This window comes from Oncorhynchus mykiss, chromosome 9 (assembly GCF_013265735.2).
Source record: "Oncorhynchus mykiss isolate Arlee chromosome 9, USDA_OmykA_1.1, whole genome shotgun sequence".
Classification (NCBI taxonomy): domain Eukaryota; kingdom Metazoa; phylum Chordata; class Actinopteri; order Salmoniformes; family Salmonidae; genus Oncorhynchus; species Oncorhynchus mykiss.
In genome coordinates this window covers 1026454-1047275 of record NC_048573.1, presented here as the reverse complement: position 1 = coordinate 1047275, position 20822 = coordinate 1026454, and the positions used below count along the sequence as shown (strand labels likewise).

Sequence of the window (20822 nt, the reverse complement as noted above, 5' to 3'; positions counted from 1 at the left end):
CAGCACCACCCTCAGGCCCTCCAGGTAGTCATTAGTAACAGCACCACCCTCAGGCCCTCCAGGTAGTTATTAGTAAAAGCACCACCCTCAGGCCCTCCAGGTAAATACATGTAGTCATTAGTAACAGCACCACCCTCAGGCCCTCCAGGTAGTCATTAGTAACAGCACCACCCTTAGGCCCTCCAGGTAGTCATTAGTAACAGCACCACCCTCAGGCCCTCCAGGTAAATACATGTAGTCATTAGTAACAGCACCACCCTCAGGCCCCCCAGGTAGTCATTAGTAACAGCACCACCCTCAGGCCCTCCAGGTAGTCATTAATAACAGCACCGCCCTCAGGCCCTCCAGGTAGTCATTAGTAACAGCACCACCCTCAGGCCCTCCAGGTAAATACATGTAGTCATTAGTAACAGCACCACCCACAGGCCCTCCAGGTAGTCATTAGTAACAGCACCACCCTCAGTCCCTCCAGGTAGTCATTAATAACAGCACCACCCTCAGGCCCTCCAGGTAGTCATTAATAACAGCACCACCCTCAGGCCCTCCATGTAGTCATTAGTAACAGCACCACGCTCAGGCCCTCCAGGTAGTCATTAGTAACAGCACCACCCTCAGGCCCTCCAGGTAAATACATGTAGTCATTAGTAACAGCACCACCGTCAGGCACAAGGTGCACCTGTGTAATGATTTTATTCTATTTTGACCAAATACTGCAGTGACACCTCTTGCACTGAGATGCAGTATCTTAGACCACTAAGATGCAGTATCTTAGACCACTGAGATGCAGTATCTTAGACCACTGAGATGCAGTATCTTAGACCACTGAGATGCAGTATCTTAGACCACTGAGATGCAGTATCTTAGTCCACTGAGATGCAGTATCTTAGACCACTGAGATGCAGTATCTTAGACCACTGAGATGCAGTATCTTAGACCACTGAGATGCAGTATCTTAGACCACTGAGATGCAGTATCTTAGACCACTGAGATGCAGTATCTTAGACCACTGAGATGCAGTATCTTAGACCACTGAGATGCAGTATCTTAGACCACTAAGATGCAGTATCTTAGACTACTGAGATGCAGTATCTTAGACCACTGAGATGCAGTATCTTAGACCACTGAGATTCAGTATCTTAGACCACTGAGATGCAGTATCTTAGACCACTGAGATGCAGTATCTTAGACCACTAAGATGCAGTATCTTAGACCACTGAGATGCAGTATCTTAGACCACTGAGATGCAGTATCTTAGACCACTGAGATTCAGTATCTTAGACCACTGAGATGCAGTATCTTAGACCACTGAGATGCAGTATCTTAGACCACTGAGATGCAGTATCTTAGTCCACTAAGATGCAGTATCTTAGACCACTGAGATGCAGTATCTTAGACCACTGAGATGCAGTATCTTAGACCACTGAGATTCAGTATCTTAGACCACTGAGATGCAGTATCTTAGACCACTGAGATGCAGTATCTTAGACCACTGAGATGCAGTATCTTAGACCACTGAGATGCAGTATCTTAGACCACTGAGATGCAGTATCTTAGACCACTAAGATGCAGTATCTTAGACCACTGCGCCAATCAGCTTCTTGACATGCCACACCTGTCAGGTGGATGGATTATCTTGTCAAAGAACAAATTCTGAGAGAAATATGTTTTTTGTGTGAATGAAAATTTCTCGGATCTTTAATGATTTCAGCCATGGAGCACTGCTCCCGAGTGGCGCAGTGGTCTAAGGCACTGCATCTCAGTGGTAGAGGAGTCACTACAGTCACCCTGGTTCGAATCCAGGCCCATAGGGCGGTGCACAATTGGCCCAGTGTCACCTGGGCTGTCATTGTTAATAAGAATTTGTTCTTAACTGACGTGCCTACTTAAATGAAATGTTGCATTTATATCTTTGTTCAGTATAGAAAACCAAAGCAGAGGCAACGTAAGTTGCCACTTCACCCCATAGACATTAAACCCAGCTTCACCCCTCTCGCCAAAGTGAGCCAGAAAGGATTCCAATCTCTACGCTTTGTCGTTTTCATTGTTGTGAATCGCTTCATCATATTACTAACAAGACAAGTAGTGGACAATGTTCAGATCTGATCGGACAGATACCGTTGTCAATCAGGCTAGTAATAAACTATCACAGACCCGCGCAAAAAACATCAGAATCACAATATTATTCCATTTACCGCGTACCCACCGCGTTCAACTAGGGCGAAAATCTGCCGCACGGCATGCAGTAGTCTTTGGGACCAAATGAAGGTTGAATCGAACGTACCCTGGCCAATCAGGGACGAGTTTCCGCACATCTCAACACTCCGGTCCCCGCCCCAAGCGTTCTACTGACGGTAATCAGCCAACGGGGGCGGGATGGGGGCGGGGTCTGAGCTCCATCCAGTTTGAACCTCTATCAACTGGCCTCCGTAGCAAAGCACACAGCGTCGACAACAACAACAACAACGTGAGACGAATTATTTCTATCTGACCGGTTAAAGTAAGTCACGGAAAAGATTACACGTTAGTAGTAGTCAAATGTATTTTTTTCCCTACATGAAGCCATTTAATGAAAAATGTACCTGAATAATTGTAGAAAACGTTAGTTTCCCCTTGCATGTTTTTCTCGTATTTTTTCTGCTAAGTTACTGTACCGTTAACTGTTAACGTTACTGTACGGTAACGTTACTGTATATTAACGTTAGCTAACTACAAAGCGAGCCACCGAAACGTTACGTAGCTACATCTACATTTCACATGTAGTTAAAGTAAAAAATAAACTTGCTTTATTAAGGATGACTAATTTGATTACTCATTATTATTTTTCTTCTTCACACTAGCTAACGTTAACTAGCCGAAAGCTAGCAGCGTTAGCATCTTTAGCATAAATGCTAGCGCTGGGGGATGGGATGAGTTAGCAGCGCGTTAGGCGGGAAGCAAATGGTGGGCCCATTGTTCTCAACGAGCTAGCATGCTAGGTGGCAGCTAACCGGGCTAACCCTCACTGCAAACCCTATACAGTCTACTGCACACGGGTCTACAATGTTATCTGACGTGGATCCTAGCTAGTTAACCACTTTAGCTAGATGCTCTTGCATAAAAGTAGTTAATAAATGTGTCTATTTTTCTCCCGTGGTACATCAGTCAGTCGTGTCACCATGGTGAAAGGGGACGTTAATAAACCCAAGGGCAAGACGTCAGCCTACGCCTTCTTCGTCCAGACCTGCCGGGAGGAACAGAAGATTAAACAACCCGACCAGTCGGTCAACTTCGCCGAGTTCTCCAAGCAGTGTTCAGAGAGATGGAGGGTACATATTAATACACACATCACAGGGTGTTATACCACCACTGTGTCTGTTATAACGGTGTCTGTTATATCACTCTGTCTGTTATAACGGTGTTATATTACTGTGCCTGTTATAATGGTGTTATACCACCACTGTGTCTGTTATAACGGTGTTATACCACTGTGTCTGTTATGATGGTGTTATATCACTGTGTCTGTTATAACGATGTTATACCACTACTGTGTCCCTGTAACGGTGTCTGTTATAACAGTGTTATATCACTGTGTCTGTTATAACGGCGTTATACCTCTGTGTCTGTTATGATGGTGTTATATCACTGTGTCTGTTATAACGGTGTTATACCACCACTGTGTCTGTTATAACGGTGTTATAATAATTGTGTGTGTAATAGAGAAGTTATAAATGTGTTTGTGTGTAATAGAGAAGTTATAACTGTGTTTGTGTGTAATAGTTATACCTGTGTTTGTGTGTAATAGTGTATATATATATATATATAATGTAGTGTGTTTATAACTGTGTGAAGGCTTCCACTGATGATGATGTTATAATGTGTGTTTTATAACTGTGTGTGTGTGTAATAGTATATATATATAATGTAGTGTGTTTATAACTGTGAAGGCTTCCACTGCGATTGACAAGCGTCGTTTTGAGGACATGGCGAAGAACGACAAGGTGCGTTATGAGAGGGACATGAGGGGGTACGTCCCCCCCAAGGGGATGGCCAAGAGTGGTAGGAGGAAGAAGGACCCCAACGCTCCAAAACGACCCCCGTGAGTCACACACTACTGTATATCCATCACATATGACCTGCTTCACTCTAACCCTCCTCCCTCCATCACACATGACCTGCTTCCCTCTAACCCTCCTCCCTCCATCACATATGACCTGTTTCCCTCTAACCCTCCTTCCTCCATCACATATGACCTGCTTCCCTCTAACCCTCCCTCCATCACATATGACCTGCTTCCCTCTAACCCTCCTCCCTCCATCACATATGACCTGCTTCCCTCTAACCCGCCTCCGTCCATCACATATGACCTGCTTCCCTCTAACCCTCCCTCCATCACATATGACCTGCTTCCCTCTAACCCTCCTCCATCCATCACATATGACCTGCTTCCCTCTAACCCTCCGTCCATCACATATGACCTGCTTCCCTCTAACCCTCCTCCTCCCTCCATCACATATGACCTGCTTCCCTCTAACCCTCCTCCGTCCATCACATATGACCTGCTTCCCTCTAACCCTCCCTCCATCACATATGACCTGCTTCCCTCTAACCCTCCTCCCTCCATCACATATGACCTGCTTCCCTCTAACCCTCCTCCGTCCATCACATATGACCTGCTTCCCTCTAACCCTCCCTCCATCACATATGACCTGCTTCCCTCTAACCCTCCTCCTCCCTCCATCACATATGACCTGCTTCCCTCTAACCCTCCTCCGTCCATCACATATGACCTGCTTCCCTCTAACCCTCCTCCCTCCATCACATATGACCTGTTTCCCTCTAACCCTCCTTCCTCCATCACATATGACCTGCTTCCCTCTAACCCTCCCTCCATCACATATGACTTGCTTCCCTCTAACCCTCCTCCATCCATCACATATGACCTGCTTCCCTCTAACCCTCCTCCCTCCATCACATATGACCTGCTTCCCTCTAATCCTCCTCCTCCCTCCATCACATATGACCTGCTTCCCTCTAACCCTCCTCCGTCCATCACATATGACCTGCTTCCCTCTAACCCTCCCTCCATCACATATGACCTGCTTCCCTCTAACCCTCCTCCTCCCTCCATCACATATGACCTGATTCCCTCTAACCCTCCATCACATATGACCTGCTTCCCTCTAACCCTCCTCCCTCCATCATAAATGACCTGCTTCCCTCTAACCCTCCTCCGTCCATCACATATGACCTGCTTCCCTCTAACCCTCCCTCCATCACATATGACCTGCTTCCCTCTAACCCTCCTCCTCCCTCCATCACATATGACCTGCTTCCCTCTAACCCTCCTCCGTCCATCACATATGACCTGCTTCCCTCTAACCCTCCTCCCTCCATCACATATGACCTGTTTCCCTCTAACCCTCCTTCCTCCATCACATATGACCTGCTTCCCTCTAACCCTCCCTCCATCACATATGACCTGCTTCCCTCTAACCCTCCTCCATCCATCACATATGACCTGCTTCCCTCTAACCCTCCTCCCTCCATCACATATGACCTGCTTCCCTCTAATCCTCCTCCGTCCATCACATATGACCTGCTTCCCTCTAACCCTCCTCCGTCCATCACATATGACCTGCTTCCCTCTAACCCTCCTCCTCCCTCCATCACATATGACCTGATTCCCTCTAACCCTCCATCACATATGACCTGCTTCCCTCTAACCCTCCTCCCTCCATCACAAATTACCTGCTTCCCTCTAACCCTCCTCCGTCCATCACATATGACCTGCTTCCCTCTAACCCTCCTTGGTCCATCACATATGACCTGCTTCCCTCTAACCCTCCTCCCTCCCTCCATCATATATGACCTGCTTCCCTCTAACCCTCCCTCCATCGCATATGACCTGCTTCCCTATAACCCTCCTCCGTCCATCGCATATGACCTGCTTCCCTCTAACACTCCTTCCTCCATCACATATGACCTGCTTCCCTCCTCCATCCATCACATATGACCTGCTTCCCTCTAACCCTCCATCACATATGACCTGCTTCCCTCCTCCATCCATCACATATGACCTGCTTCCCTCTAACCCTCCTCCCTCCATCACATATGACCTGTTTCCCTCTAACCCTCCTTCCTCCATCACATATGACCTGCTTCCCTCTAACCCTCTTCCGTCCATCACATATGACCTGCTTCCCTCTAACCCTCCCTCCATCACATATGACCTGCTTCCCTCTAATCCTCCTCCTCCCTCCATCACATATGACCTGCTTCCCTCTAACCCTCCTCCGTCCATCACATATGACCTGCTTCCCTCTAACCCTCATCCGTCCATCACATATGACCTGCTTCCCTCTAACCCTCCCTCCATCACATATGACCTGCTTCCCTCTAACCCTCATCCTCCCTCCATCACATATGACCTGATTCCCTCTAACCCTCCATCACATATGACCTGCTTCCCTCTAACCCTCCTCCCTCCATCACATATGACCTGCTTCCCTCTAACCCTCCTCCCTCCATCATATATGACCTGCTTCCCTCTAACCCTCCCTCCATCGCATATGACCTGCTTCCCTCTAACCCTCCTCCCTCCATCACATATGACCTGCTTCCCTATAACCCTCCTCTCTCCGTCCATCACATATGACCTGCTTCCCTCTATCCCTCCTCCGTCCATCACATATGACCTGCTTCCCTCTAACCCTCCTCCTCCCTCCATCACATATGACCTGCTTCCCTCTAACTCTTCTCCGTCCATCACATATGACCTGCTTCCCTCTAACCCTCCTCCCTCCATCCATCACATATGACCTGCTTCCCTCTAACCCTCCTCCCTCCATCCATCACATATGACCTGCTTCCCTCTAACCCTCCTCCCTCCATCCATCACATATGACCTGCTTCCCTCTAACCCTCCTCCCTCCATCCATCACATATGACCTGCTTCCCTCTAACCCTCCTCCCTCCATCCATCACATATGACCTGCTTCCCTCTAACCCTCCTCCCTCCATCCATCACATATGACCTGCTTCCCTCTAACCCTCCTCCCTCCATCCATCACATATGACCTGCTTCCCTCTAACTCTCCTTCCTCTTCCTCCCCCAGGTCTGCCTTCTTTGTGTTCTCAGCAGAGTTCCGTCCGACGGTCAAACAGGAGTTCCCAGGTACACTAATGATGATGATGATGACAGTATTACTACCAGGAGTTCCCAGGTACACTAATGATGATGATGATGACAGTATTACTACCAGGAGTTCCCAGGTACACTAATGATGATGATGATGACAGTATTACTACCAGGAGTTCCCAGGTACACTAATGATGATGATGATGATGATGATGACAGTATTACTACCAGGAGTTCCCAGGTACACTAATGATGATGATGATGACAGTATTACTACCAGGAGTTCCCAGGTACACTAATGATGATGATGATGACAGTATTACTACCAGGAGTTCCCAGGGTCACTAATGATGACAGTATTACTACCAGGAGTTCCCAGGGTCATTAATGATGACAGTATTACTACCAGGAGTTCCCAGGGTCACTAATGTTGACAGTATTACTACCAGGAGTTCCCAGGGTCACTAATGATGACAGTATTACTACCAGGAGTTCCCAGGGTCACTACTGATGACAGTATTACTACCAGGAGTTCCCAGGGTCACTAATGATGACAGTATTACTACCAGGAGTTCACAGGGTCACTAATGATGACAGTATTTCTACCAGGAGTTCACAGGGTCACTAATGATGACAGTATTACTACCAGGAGTTCCCAGGGTCACTAATGTTGACAGTATTACTACCAGGAGTTCCCAGGGTCACTAATGATGACAGTATTACTACCAGGAGTTCACAGGATCACTAATGTTGACAGTATTACTACCAGGAGTTCACAGGGTCACTAATGATGACAGTATTACTACCAGGAGTTCCCAGGGTCACTAATGATGACAGTATTACTACCAGGATTTCACAGGATCACTAATGATGACAGTATTACTACCAGGAGTGCCCAGGGTCACTAATGTTGACAGTATTACTACCAGGAGTTCCCGGGGTCACTAATGTTGACAGTATTACTACCAGGAGTTCCCAGGGTCACTAATGTTGACAGTATTACTACCAGGAGTTCCCAGGGTCACTAATGATGACAGTATTACTACCAGGAGTTCCCAGGGTCACTACTGATGACAGTATTACTACCAGGATTTCACAGGATCACTAATGATGACAGTATTACTACCAGGAGTTCCCAGGGTCACTAATGTTGACAGTATTACTACCAGGAGTTCCCAGGGTCACTAATGTTGACAGTATTACTACCAGGAGTTCCCAGGGTCACTAATGATGACAGTATTACTACCAGGAGTTCCCAGGGTCACTACTGATGACAGTATTACTACCAGGAGTTCACAGGATCACTAATGATGACAGTATTACTACCAGGAGTTCCCAGGGTCACTAATGATGACAGTATTACTACCAGGATTTCACAGGATCACTAATGATGACAGTATTACTACCAGGAGTTCCCAGGGTCACTAATGTTGACAGTATTACTACCAGGAGTTCCCAGGGTCACTAATGTTGACAGTATTACTACCAGGAGTTCCCAGGGTCACTAATGTTGACAGTATTACTACCAGTCTCCAGGCTGTTCTGTAGGAGAGTCTAATAGTAATGTATATACACGTATAATAATGTACAGTTGAAGTCTGTAGTTTACATACACTTAGGTTGGAGTCATTAAAACTTGTTTTTCAACCTCTCCACAAATTTCTTGTTTACAAACTATTTTTGGCAAGTCGGTTAGGACATCTACATTATGCATGACAAGTCATTTTTACAACAATTGTTTACAGTCAGATTACTTCACTTATAATTCACTGTATCACAATTCCAGTGGGTCTGACTGTGCCTTTAAACAGCTTGGAAAATTCCAGAAAATTATGTCATGGCTTTCGAAGCTTCTGTTAGGCTAATTGACATCATTTGAGTCAATTGGAGTTGTACCTGTGGATGTATTTCAAGGCCTACCTTCAAACTGTCTTCTAAAGATGAATGTACTTTGGTGTGAAAAGTACAAATCAATCCCAGAACAACAGCAAAGGACCTTGTGAAGAGGATGGAAGAAACAGGTACAAAAGTATCTATTTCCATAGTAAAACGAGTCCTATATCGACATAACCTGAAAGGCCACTCAGCAAGGAAGAAGCCACTGCTCCAAAACCACCATTAAAAAAAGCCAGACTACGGTTTGCAACTGCACATTGTCACGCCCTGACCTTAGAGATCCTTTCTATGTTTTGTATTCCATGTTTAGTTGCCTGTTCTGAGCCATATTCCTTGGATAGTTTGTGGGTTGTTTTTCTATGTTTAGTTGCCTGTTCTGAGCCATATTCCTTGGATAGTTTGGGTTGTTATTCTATGTTTAGTTGCCTGTTCTGAGCCATATTCCTTGGATAGTTTGGGTTGTTATTCTATGTTTAGTTGCCTGTTCTGAGCCATATTCCTTGGATAGTTTGTGGGTTGTTTTTCTATGTTTAGTTGCCTGTTCTGAGCCATATTGCTTGGATAGTTTGGGTTGTTATTCTATGTTTAGTTGCCTGTTCTGAGCCATATTCCTTGGATAGTTTGGGTTGTTATTCTATGTTTAGTTGCCTGTTCTGAGTCATATTGCTTCACGGTTCGTTTTGTTTAGTTGTGTTCAGTGTTCTCTTTAATTAAAGAGTTATGTTCCCTTACCACGCTGCGCCTCGGTCTCCTCTTTACGACGAACGTGACAACATGGGGACAAAGATCATACTTTTTGGAGAAATGTCCTCTGGTCTGATGAAACAAAAATAGAACTGTTTGGCCATAATGACCATCGTTATGTTTGGAGGAAAAAGGGGAAGGCTTGCAAACCGAAGAACTCCATCCCAACCGTGATGCACGGGGGTGGCAGTATCATGTTGTGGGGGTGCTTTGCTGCAGGAGGGACTGGTGCACTTCACAAAATAGATGGCATCATGAGGCAGGGAAATTATGTGGATATATTGAAGCAACATCTCAAGACATCGGTCAGGAAGTTAAAGCTTGGTCGCAAATGGGTCTTCCAAATGATCAATGACCCCAAGTATACTTCCAGTTGTGGCAAAATGTCTTAAGGACAACAAAGTCAAGGTATTGGAGTGGCCAGCACAAGTCCTGACCTCAATCCTATAGAAAATGTGTTGGCAGAACTGAAAAAGCGTGTGCGAGCAAGGAGGCCTACAAACCTGACTCAGTTACACCAGCTTTGTCAGGAGGAATGGGCCAAAATTCACCCAACTTATTGTGGGAAGCTCGTGGAAGGCTACGCGAAATGTTTGACCCAAGTTAAACAATTTAAAGGCAATGCTACCAAATACTAATTGAGTGTATGTAAACTTATGACCCACTGGGAATGTGATGAAAGAAATAAAAGCTGAAATAAATTATTATCTCTACTATTATTCTGACATTTCACATTCTTAAAATAAAGTGGTGATCCTAACTGACCTAAAACAGGGAATTTTCACTAGGATTAAATGTCAGGAATTGTGAAAAACTGAGTTTAAATGTATTTGGCTAAGGTGTATGTAAACTTCTGACTTCAACTGTATATACTACTACCTCTTAAAGAACAGCCTGGAGACAATAATATGTACATTATTATATATATATACTACCCCCTATGAGGTACTATATACACTGCTAAAAAAAATAAAGGGAACACTAAAATAACACATCCTAGATCTGAATGAATGAAATATTCTTATTAAATACTTTTTTCTTTACATAGTTGAATGTGCTGACAACAAAATCACACAAAAATGATCAATGGAAATCAAATTTATCAACCCATGGAGGTCTGGATTTGGAGTCACACTCAAAATTAAAGTGGAAAACCACAACTACAGGCTGATCCAACTTTGATGTAATGTCCTTAAAACAAGTCAAAATGAGGCTCAGTAGTATGTGTGGCCTCCACGTGCCTGTATGACCTCCCTACAACGCCTGGTCATGCTCCTGATGAGGTGGCGGATGGTCTCCTGAGGGATCTCCTCCCAGACCTGGACTAAAGCATCCGCCAATTCCTGGACAGTCTGGTGCAACGTGGCATTGGTGGATGGAGCGAGACATGATGTCCCAGATGTGCTCAATTGGATTCAGGTCTGGGGAACGGGCGGGCCAGTCCATAGCAGCAATGCCTTCCCCTTGCAGGAACTGCTGACACACTCCAGCCACGTCTAGCATTGTCTTGCATTAGGAGGAACCCAGGGCCAACCGCACCAGCATATGGTCTCACAAGGTGTCTGGGGATCTCATCTCTGTACCTAATGGCAGTCAGGCTACCTCTGGCGAGCACATGGAGGGCTGTGCGGCCCGCCAAAGAAATGCCACCCCACACCATGACTGACCCACCGCCAAACCGGTCATGCTGGAGGATGTTGCAGGCAGCAGAACGTTCTCCACGGCGTCTCCAGACTCTGTCACGTCTGTCACATGTGCTCAGTGTGAACCTGCTTTCATCTGTGAAGAGCACAGGGCACCAGTGGCGAATTTGCCAATCTTGGTGTTCTCTGGCAAATGCCAAACGTCCTGCACGGTGTTGGGCTGTAAGCACAACCCCCACCTGTGGACATCAGGCCCTCATACCACCCTGATGGAGTCTGTTTCTGACCGTTTGAGCAGACACATGCACATTTGTGGCCTGCTGGAGGTCATTTTGCAGGGCTCTGGCAGTGCTCCTCCTGCTCCTCCTTGCACAAAGGCGGAGGTAGTGGTCCTGCTGCTGGGTTGTTGCCCTCCTACGGCCTCCTCCACGTCTCCTGATGTACTGGCCTGTCTCCTGGTAGCGCCTCCATGCTCTGGACACTACGCTGACAGACACAGCAAACCTTCTTGCCACAGCTCACATTGATGTGCCATCCTGGATGAGCTGCACTACCTGAGCCACTTGTGTGGGTTGTAGACTCCGTCTCATGCTACCACTAGAGTGAAAGCACCGCCAGCATTCAAAAGCGACCAAAACATCAGCCAGGAAGCATAGGAACTGAGAAGTGGTCTGTGGTCACCCCCTGCAGAACCACTCCTTTATTTGGGGTGTCTTGCTAATTGCCTATAATTTCCACCTGTTGTCTATTCCATTGGCACAACAGCATGTGAAATTTATTGTCAATTAGTGTTGCTTCCTAAGTGGACAGTTTGATTTCACAGAAGTGTGATTGACTTGGGGTTACATTGTGTTGTTTAAGTGTTCCCTTTATTTTTTTGAGCATTGTATATAGAATGTATGTATTATTGTCTCCAGGTTGTTCTATAGGGGGTAGTATATATATATATGTATATGAGGTAGTATATATAATGTATGTATTATTGTCTCCAGACTGTATATGAGGTAGTATATATATATATATAATGTATGTATATGAGGTAGTATATATAATGTATATATTATCATCACCAGGCTGTTCTATATGAGGTAGTAGTATATATATATATATATGTATAATGTATGTATATGAGGTAGTGTATATATATATATATATATATATATATATATATATATATATATATATATACATATATAATGTATGTATTAATGTCTCCAGGCTGTTCTATAGGAGGTAGTAGTATATATATATATATATGTATAATGTATGTATATGAGGTAGTATATATATATATATAATGTATGTATTATTGTCGCCAGGCTGTTCTATATGAGGTAGTATATATATATATATAATGTATGTATATGAGGTAGTATATATATATATATATATATATATATATATATATATATAATGTATGTATATGAGGTAGTATATATATATATATATATATATATAATGTATGTATATGAGGTAGTATATATAATGTATGTATTATTGTCTCCAGGCTGTTCTATAGGAGGTAGTAGTATATATATATATGTATAATGTATGTATATGAGGTAGTATATATATATATATAATGTATGTATTATTGTCGCCAGGCTGTTCTATATGAGGTAGTATATATATATATATAATGTATGTATATGAGGTAGTATATATAATGTATTATCGTCTCCAGGCTGTTCTATAGGAGAGACAGCTAAGAAGCTGGGGATCATGTGGGGTCAACAGACTCCAACCCAGAAACAGCCGTTTGAAGAGAAGGCTCTCCGACTGAGGGAGAAATACGACAAGGTACTCTACGTTACTACGGTAACAAACACGCACACAGATACAGGACTTCAACACGGCTTCACATTAGCTTATTTAGCCACTTGTCCTTTGGAGTAGTAGGACATACATTCTGCTTGTCCAAAATCTCCGTAACACCATTTTTACACGATGACAAGGAACCACTTAAAAAAATTGCATTAGTATCTTTTTATCGTAGAAAATCAGATATACGATGAATTCAGGAAGTATTCAGACCCCTTGACTTATTCCACATTTTGTAACAGCCTTATTCTAAATGGATTAAATAGTTTTCCCCCCTCATCAATCTACACACTATAATGACAAAGCAAAAAAATTGTTTTTTTTAGACATTATTGCATTTTTTTATTGGAGAAAACGTCACATTTACATAAGTATTCAGACCTTTTACTCAGTACTTTGTTGAAGCACCTTCGGCAGCGATTACAGCCTCTAGTCTTCTTGGGTTTGATGCTACCAGCTTGGCACACCTGGATGGGGAGCGGCGCTGCTCAGCTATTTTCAGGTCTCTCCAGAGATGTTCGATCAGGTTCAAGTCCGGGCTCTGGCTGCGCCACTCAAGGGCATTCAGAGACTTGAGACATTCAGAAGCCACTCCTGTGTTTTCTTGTCTGTGTGCTTAGGGTCGTTGTCCTGTTGGAAGGTGAACCTTCGCCCCAGTCTGAAGTCCTGAGTGCTCTAGAGCAGGTTTTCATCAAGGATCTCTCTGTACTTTGCTCCATTCATCTTTCCCTTGATCCTGACTAGTCTCCCAGTCCCTACCGCTGAAAGACATCCCCACAGCATGATGCTGCCACCACCATGCTTCACCGTAGGGTTGGTGCCAGGTTTCCTCCAGACGTGATGCTTGGCATTCTGGCCAAAGAGTTCAATCTTTGTTTTATCAGACCAGAGAATCTTGTTTCTCATGGTCTGAGAGTCTTTAGGTGCCTTTTGGCAAACTCTAAGCGGGCTGTCATGTGCCCTTTTACTAAGGAGTGGCTTCCGTCTGGACACTCATAAAGGTCTGATTGGTGCTCCAAAGATGAACTTTGGAGCTCTGTCAAAGTGACCATCGGGTTCCTGGTCACCTCCCTGACCTGGCCCTTCTGGAAGGCTCTCCCATCTCCACAGAGGAACTCTGGGGCCCTGTCAGAGTGACCCTTGGGTTCTTGGTCACCTCCCTGACCACGGCCCTTTTCCCCTGATTGCTCAGTTTGGCCAGGCGGCCAGCTCTAGGAAGAGTCTTGGTGGTTCCAAACATCTTCCATTTAAGGAATGATGGAGGCCACTGTTCTTTCAATGCTGCAGACATTGTTTGGTACCCGTCTCCAGTTCTGTGCCTCAACACAATCCTGTCTCGGACCTCTACGGACAATTCCTTCGACCTCATGGCTTGGTTTTTGCTCTGACATGCACTGTAAACTGTGGGACCTTATATACACAGGTGTTTGCCTTTCCAAATCATGTCCAATCAATTTAATTTATCACAGGTGGACTCCAAGTTGAAGAAACATCACAAGGATGATCAATGGAAACAGGATGTACCTAAGCTCAATTTCGAGTCTCATATCAAAGAGTCTGAATACTTATGTAAATAAGGTATGTGTTTTTTTATTTTTCATGAATTTGAAAACATTTCTAAAAACGAGTTTTCTTTTTGTCATTATGGGGTATTGTGTGTAGATTGATGATGACATCATTATGGGGCACCTGTTAGAGTCTGACAGACAGCTGTACCCCATCATAACACCTGTTAGAGACTGACAGACAGCTGTACCCCATCATAACACCTGTTAGAGACTGACAGACAGCTGTACCCCATCATAACACCTGTTAGAGACTGACAGACAGCTGTACCCCATCATAACACCTGTTAGAGACTGACAGACAGCTGTACCCCATCATAACACCTGTTAGAGACTGACAGACAGCTGTACCCCATCATAACACCTGTTAGAGTCTGACAGACAGCTGTACCCCATCATAACACCTGTTAGAGTCTGACAGACAGCTGTACCCCATCATAACACCTGTTAGAGACTGACAGACAGCTGTACCCCATCATAACACCTGTTAGAGACTGACAGACAGCTGTACCACATCATAACACCTGTTAGAGTCTGACAGACAGCTGTACCCCATCATAACACCTGTTAGAGACTGACAGCTGTACCCCCATCATAACACCTGTTAGAGTCTGACAGACAGCTGTACCCCATCATAACACCTGTTAGAAACTGACTGACAGCTGTACCCCATCATAACACCTGTTAGAGACTGACAGACAGCTGTACCCCATCATAACACCTGTTAGAGTCTGACAGACAGCTGTACCCCATCATAACACCTGTTAGAGTCTGACAGACAGCTGTACCCCATCATAACACCTGTTAGAGACTGACAGCTGTACCCCCATCATAACACCTGTTAGAGTCTGACAGACAGCTGTACCCCATCATAACACCTGTTAGAGTCTGACAGACAGCTGTACCCCATCATAACACCTGTTAGAGTCTGACAGACAGCTGTACCCCATCATAACACCTGTTAGAGACTGACAGACAGCTGTACCCCATCATAACACCTGTTAGAGACTGACAGACAGCTGTACCCCATCATAACACCTGTTAGAGTCTGACAGACAGCTGTACTCCATCATAACACCTGTTAGAGTCTGACAGACAGCTGTACCCCATCATAACACCTGTTAGAGACTGACAGCTGTACCCCATCATAACACCTGTTAGAGACTGACAGACAGCTGTACCCCATCATAACACCTGTTAGAGTCTGACAGCTGTACACCATCATAACACCTGTTAGAGACTGACAGCTGTACCCCATCATAACACCTGTTAGAGACTGACAGACAGCTGTACCCCATCATAACACCTGTTAGAGTCTGACAGACAGCTGTACCCCATCATAACACCTGTTAGAGACTGACAGCTGTACACCATCATAACACCTGTTAGAGACTGACAGACAGCTGTACCCCATCATAACACCTGTTAGAGACTGACAGCTGTACCCCATCATAACACCTGTTAGAGACTGACAGCTGTACCCCATCATAACACCTGTTAGAGTCTGACAGACAGCTGTACCCCATCATAACACCTGTTAGAGACTGACAGCTGTACCCCATCATAACACCTGTTAGAGACTGACAGACAGCTGTACCCCATCATAACACCTGTTAGAGACTGACAGACAGCTGTACCCCATCATAACACCTGTTAGAGACTGACAGCTGTACCCCATCATAACACCTGTTAGAGTCTGACAGACAGCTGTACCCCATCATAACACCTGTTAGAGACTGACAGACAGCTGTACCCCATCATAACACCTGTTAGAGTCTGACAGACAGCTGTACCCCATCATAACACCTGTTAGAGTCTGACAGACAGCTGTACCCCATCATAACACCTGTTAGAGACTGACAGCTGTACCCCCATCATAACACCTGTTAGAGTCTGACAGACAGCTGTACCCCATCATAACACCTGTTAGAGACTGACTGACAGCTGTACCCCATCATAACACCTGTTAGAGACTGACAGACAGCTGTACCCCATCATAACACCTGTTAGAGTCTGACAGACAGCTGTACCCCATCATAACACCTGTTAGAGTCTGACAGACAGCTGTACCCCATCATAACACCTGTTAGAGACTGACAGCTGTACCCCCATCATAACACCTGTTAGAGTCTGACAGACAGCTGTACCCCATCATAACACCTGTTAGAGTCTGACAGACAGCTGTACCCCATCATAACACCTGTTAGAGTCTGACAGACAGCTGTACCCCATCATAACACCTGTTAGAGACTGACAGACAGCTGTACCCCATCATAACACCTGTTAGAGACTGACAGACAGCTGTACCCCATCATAACACCTGTTAGAGTCTGACAGACAGCTGTACTCCATCATAACACCTGTTAGAGTCTGACAGACAGCTGTACCCCATCATAACACCTGTTAGAGACTGACAGCTGTACACCATCATAACACCTGTTAGAGACTGACAGACAGCTGTACCCCATCATAACACCTGTTAGAGACTGACAGCTGTACCCCATCATAACACCTGTTAGAGACTGACAGCTGTACCCCATCATAACACCTGTTAGAGTCTGACAGACAGCTGTACCCCATCATAACACCTGTTAGAGACTGACAGCTGTACCCCATCATAACACCTGTTAGAGACTGACAGACAGCTGTACCCCATCATAACACCTGTTAGAGACTGACAGACAGCTGTACCCCATCATAACACCTGTTAGAGACTGACAGCTGTACCCCATCATAACACCTGTTAGAGTCTGACAGACAGCTGTACCCCATCATAACACCTGTTAGAGACTGACAGCTGTACCCCATCATAACACCTGTTAGAGACTGACAGACAGCTGTACCCCATCATAACACCTGTTAGAGACTGACAGACAGCTGTACCCCATCATAACACCTGTTAGAGACTGACAGCTGTACCCCATCATAACACCTGTTAGAGACTGACAGCTGTACCCCATCATAACACCTGTTAGAGACTGACAGACAGCTGTACCCCATCATAACACCTGTTAGAGACTGACAGCTGCATACCGCTCCAGCTGTATAACACCATCTCTCTGTCTGTAGGATATGGCTGCATACCGCTCCAGCTGTATAACACCATCTCTCAGTCTGTAGGATATGGCTGCATACCGCTCCAGCTGTATAACACCATCTCTCTGTCTGTAGGATATGGCTGCATACCGCTCCAGCTGTATAACACCATCTCTCTGTCTGTAGGATATGGCTGCATACCGCTCCAGCTGTATAACACCATCTCTCTGTCTGTAGGATATGGCTGCATACCGCTCCAGCTGTATAACACCATCTCTCTGTCTGTAGGATATGGCTGCATACCGCTCCAGCTGTATAACACCATCTCTCTGTCTGTAGGATATGGCTGCATACCGCTCCAGCTGTATAACACCGTCTCTCTGTCTGTAGGATATGGCTGCATACCGCTCCAGCTGTATAACACCATCTCTCTGTCTGTAGGATATGGCTGCATACCGCTCCAGCTGTATAACACCATCTCTCTGTCTGTAGGATATGGCTGCATACCGCTCCAGCTGTATAACACCATCTCTCTGTCTGTAGGATATGGCTGCATACCGCTCCAGCTGTATAACACCATCTCTCTGTCTGTAGGATATGGCTGCATACCGCTCCAGCTGTATAACACCATCTCTCTGTCTGTAGGATATGGCTGCATACCGCTCCAGCTGTATAACACCTTCTCTCTGTCTGTAGGATATGGCTGCATACCGCTCCAGCTGTATAACACCATCTCTCTGTCTGTAGGATATGGCTGCATACCGCTCCAGCTGTATAACACCATCTCTCTGTCTGTAGGATATGGCTGCATACCGCTCCAGCTGTATAACACCGTCTCTCTGTCTGTAGGATATGGCTGCATACCGCTCCAGCTGTATAACACCATCTCTCTGTCTGTAGGATATGGCTGCATACCGCTCCAGCTGTATAACACCATCTCTCTGTCTGTAGGATATGGCTGCATACCGCTCCAGCTGTATAACACCATCTCTCTGTCTGTAGGATATGGCTGCATACCGCTCCAGCTGTATAACACCATCTCTCTGTCTGTAGGATATGGCTGCATACCGCTCCAGCTGTATAACACCATCTCTCTGTCTGTAGGATATGGCTGCATACCGCTCCAGCTGTATAACACCATCTCTCTGTCTGTAGGATATGGCTGCATACCGCTCCAGCTGTATAACACCATCTCTCTGTCTGTAGGATATGGCTGCATACCGCTCCAGCTGTATAACACCATCTCTCTGTCTGTAGGATATGGCTGCATACCGCTCCGGTGCGAACGTGAAGCGGGTGCCGATGCGACCCGGTCCCGGTGGCTCGTCCAATATGATGCCCCACGCCATGGCCGGTGGCGACGATGATGATGACGACGACCTGGAGGACGATGATGACGAGGATGACGATGATGATGAGTAAAGTGTTAGCGTAGTGTTCGTGCCTGTTGGATTGGTGCGTTCGATTTAGCGCTCGCCTAGTGGGCGGAGTTTGCGCATTTTGAGACCATTCCATTGGTCCTAAAGTGGAAACTCCGCCCTCCCCAGGGTCGCGGCGAGGTAAAACGAACAAACCCAGTTCCACCGGAATCCTAACGGGCCAGAGGAGGAATCTGATTGGCTGAAAGTTATGTGTGCCTGTCAGTGACCCTGCAGGGTTGAGGGCTGACCAGAGGTCAAAGGTTAGTTAGGTCAGGAGTTAGTTAGAGCTGGACTGGACCAGACACGACCTAAAGGAGACTCATAATATCACCGTGTAACTGAATAGTCGTCATCGCAAACATCTGTAACCCTGGAAACAGTTGCTGTGGGCCAACATGTCCAATAGCAGACCTCTGTTGGGGTTGGATAAGAGCTGAATGTTGTGGGTGTCTTCATTCGGTGTTGCTGTTTGTAGAAGGTTGTTGGTGTTCCCAGGGTTGTGTGTGGTCCTAGTGGTGTTCAGGCTCTACAATATTATCACGTGTCGTAACAGAGCTGTGTGACGCTACAGACTCTTTTAAAATATACACTTTATTTTTTGGTTTTTAATTTTATTTTTTAATGGAAAAATGTGTCCTGAAACAATATGTAGAAATTGACTTTTATAATAAAAAAAATTATGATTCTGAAAATGTTTTTTTGTGTTTTATCTAATCCTGTTCCAACACTGATGCAAATACAGTGCCTTGCGAAAGTATTCGGCCCCCTTGAACTTTGCGACCTTTTGCCACATTTCAGGCTTCAAACATAAAGATATAAAACTGTATTTTTTTGTGAAGAATCAACAACAAGTGGGACACAATCATGAAGTGGAAAACAAATCTCCGTCCCAGTCTCAGGTCTTTTGCAGACTCTCTCAGACTTTTAACCACCTTCCCTAATATTTATTGGATATTTCAAACTTTTTTAACAAATCAAAAACTGAAAAATTAGGAGTGCAAAATTATTCAACCCCCTTAAATTAATACTTTGTAGCTCCACCTTTTGCTGCGATTACAGCTGTAAGTCGCTTGGGGTATGTCTCTATCAGTTATGCACATCGAGAGACTGACATTTTTTCCCATTCCTCCTTGCAAAACAGCTCGAGCTCAGTGAGGTTGGATGGAGAGCATTTGTGAACAGCAGTTTTCAGTTCTTTCCACAGATTCTCGATTGGATTCAGGTCTGGACTTTGACTTGGCCATTCTAACACCTGGATATGTTTATTTTTGAACCATTCCATTGTAGATTTTGCTTTATGTTTTGGATCATTGTCTTGTTGGAAGACAAATCTCCGTCCCAGTCTCAGGTCTTTTGCAGACTCCATCAGGTTTTCTTCCAGAATGGTCCTGTATTTGGCTCCATCCATCTTCCCAGCAATTTTAACCATCTTCCCTGTCCCTGCTGAAGAAAAGCAGGCCCAAACCATGATGCTGCCACCACCACCATGTTTGACAGTGGGGATGATGTGTTCAGGGTGATGAACTGTGTTGCTTTTACGCCAAACATAACGTCTTGCATTGTTGCCAAAAAGTTCAAT

At 45.2% G+C, this 20822-nt stretch overlaps 1 protein-coding gene and 1 long non-coding RNA gene across 6 annotated transcripts; one reads left to right on the top strand and one right to left on the bottom strand.

The window, feature by feature from the left end:
- Positions 1 to 2346: 2346 nt before the first annotated feature.
- LOC110510465 (high mobility group protein B2) lies at positions 2347 to 19935 on the top strand. 2 transcript variants are annotated; one of them, XM_036987009.1, is made up of 6 exons: positions 2347 to 2497; positions 3142 to 3305; positions 3924 to 4075; positions 7095 to 7153; positions 13085 to 13200; positions 19080 to 19935. In XM_036987009.1, the coding sequence occupies exons 2-6, from the start codon at positions 3156 to 3158 to the stop codon at positions 19242 to 19244; spliced, it is 642 nt and encodes a 213-aa protein (XP_036842904.1). In that variant the 5' UTR covers positions 2347 to 2497; positions 3142 to 3155; the 3' UTR covers positions 19245 to 19935. The 2 variants fall into 2 exon arrangements, with proteins under 2 accessions (XP_036842904.1, XP_036842905.1); XM_036987010.1 differs by lacking the exon at positions 19080 to 19935 and adding an exon at positions 17907 to 19073.
- Positions 15868 to 17850, bottom strand: LOC118965950. Of its 4 annotated transcripts, none has more exons than XR_005053075.1 (3): positions 17683 to 17850; positions 16473 to 17106; positions 15868 to 16132 (listed from the first exon to the last, which is right to left on the bottom strand). It is a non-coding gene; the product is annotated as an uncharacterized LOC118965950 (long non-coding RNA). The 4 variants fall into 4 exon arrangements; XR_005053074.1 differs by lacking the exon at positions 17683 to 17850 and adding an exon at positions 17491 to 17517; XR_005053076.1 differs by lacking the exon at positions 17683 to 17850 and adding an exon at positions 16437 to 16472 and having other exon boundaries at positions 15868 to 16092; positions 16513 to 17312.
- Positions 19936 to 20822: the final 887 nt, after the last annotated feature.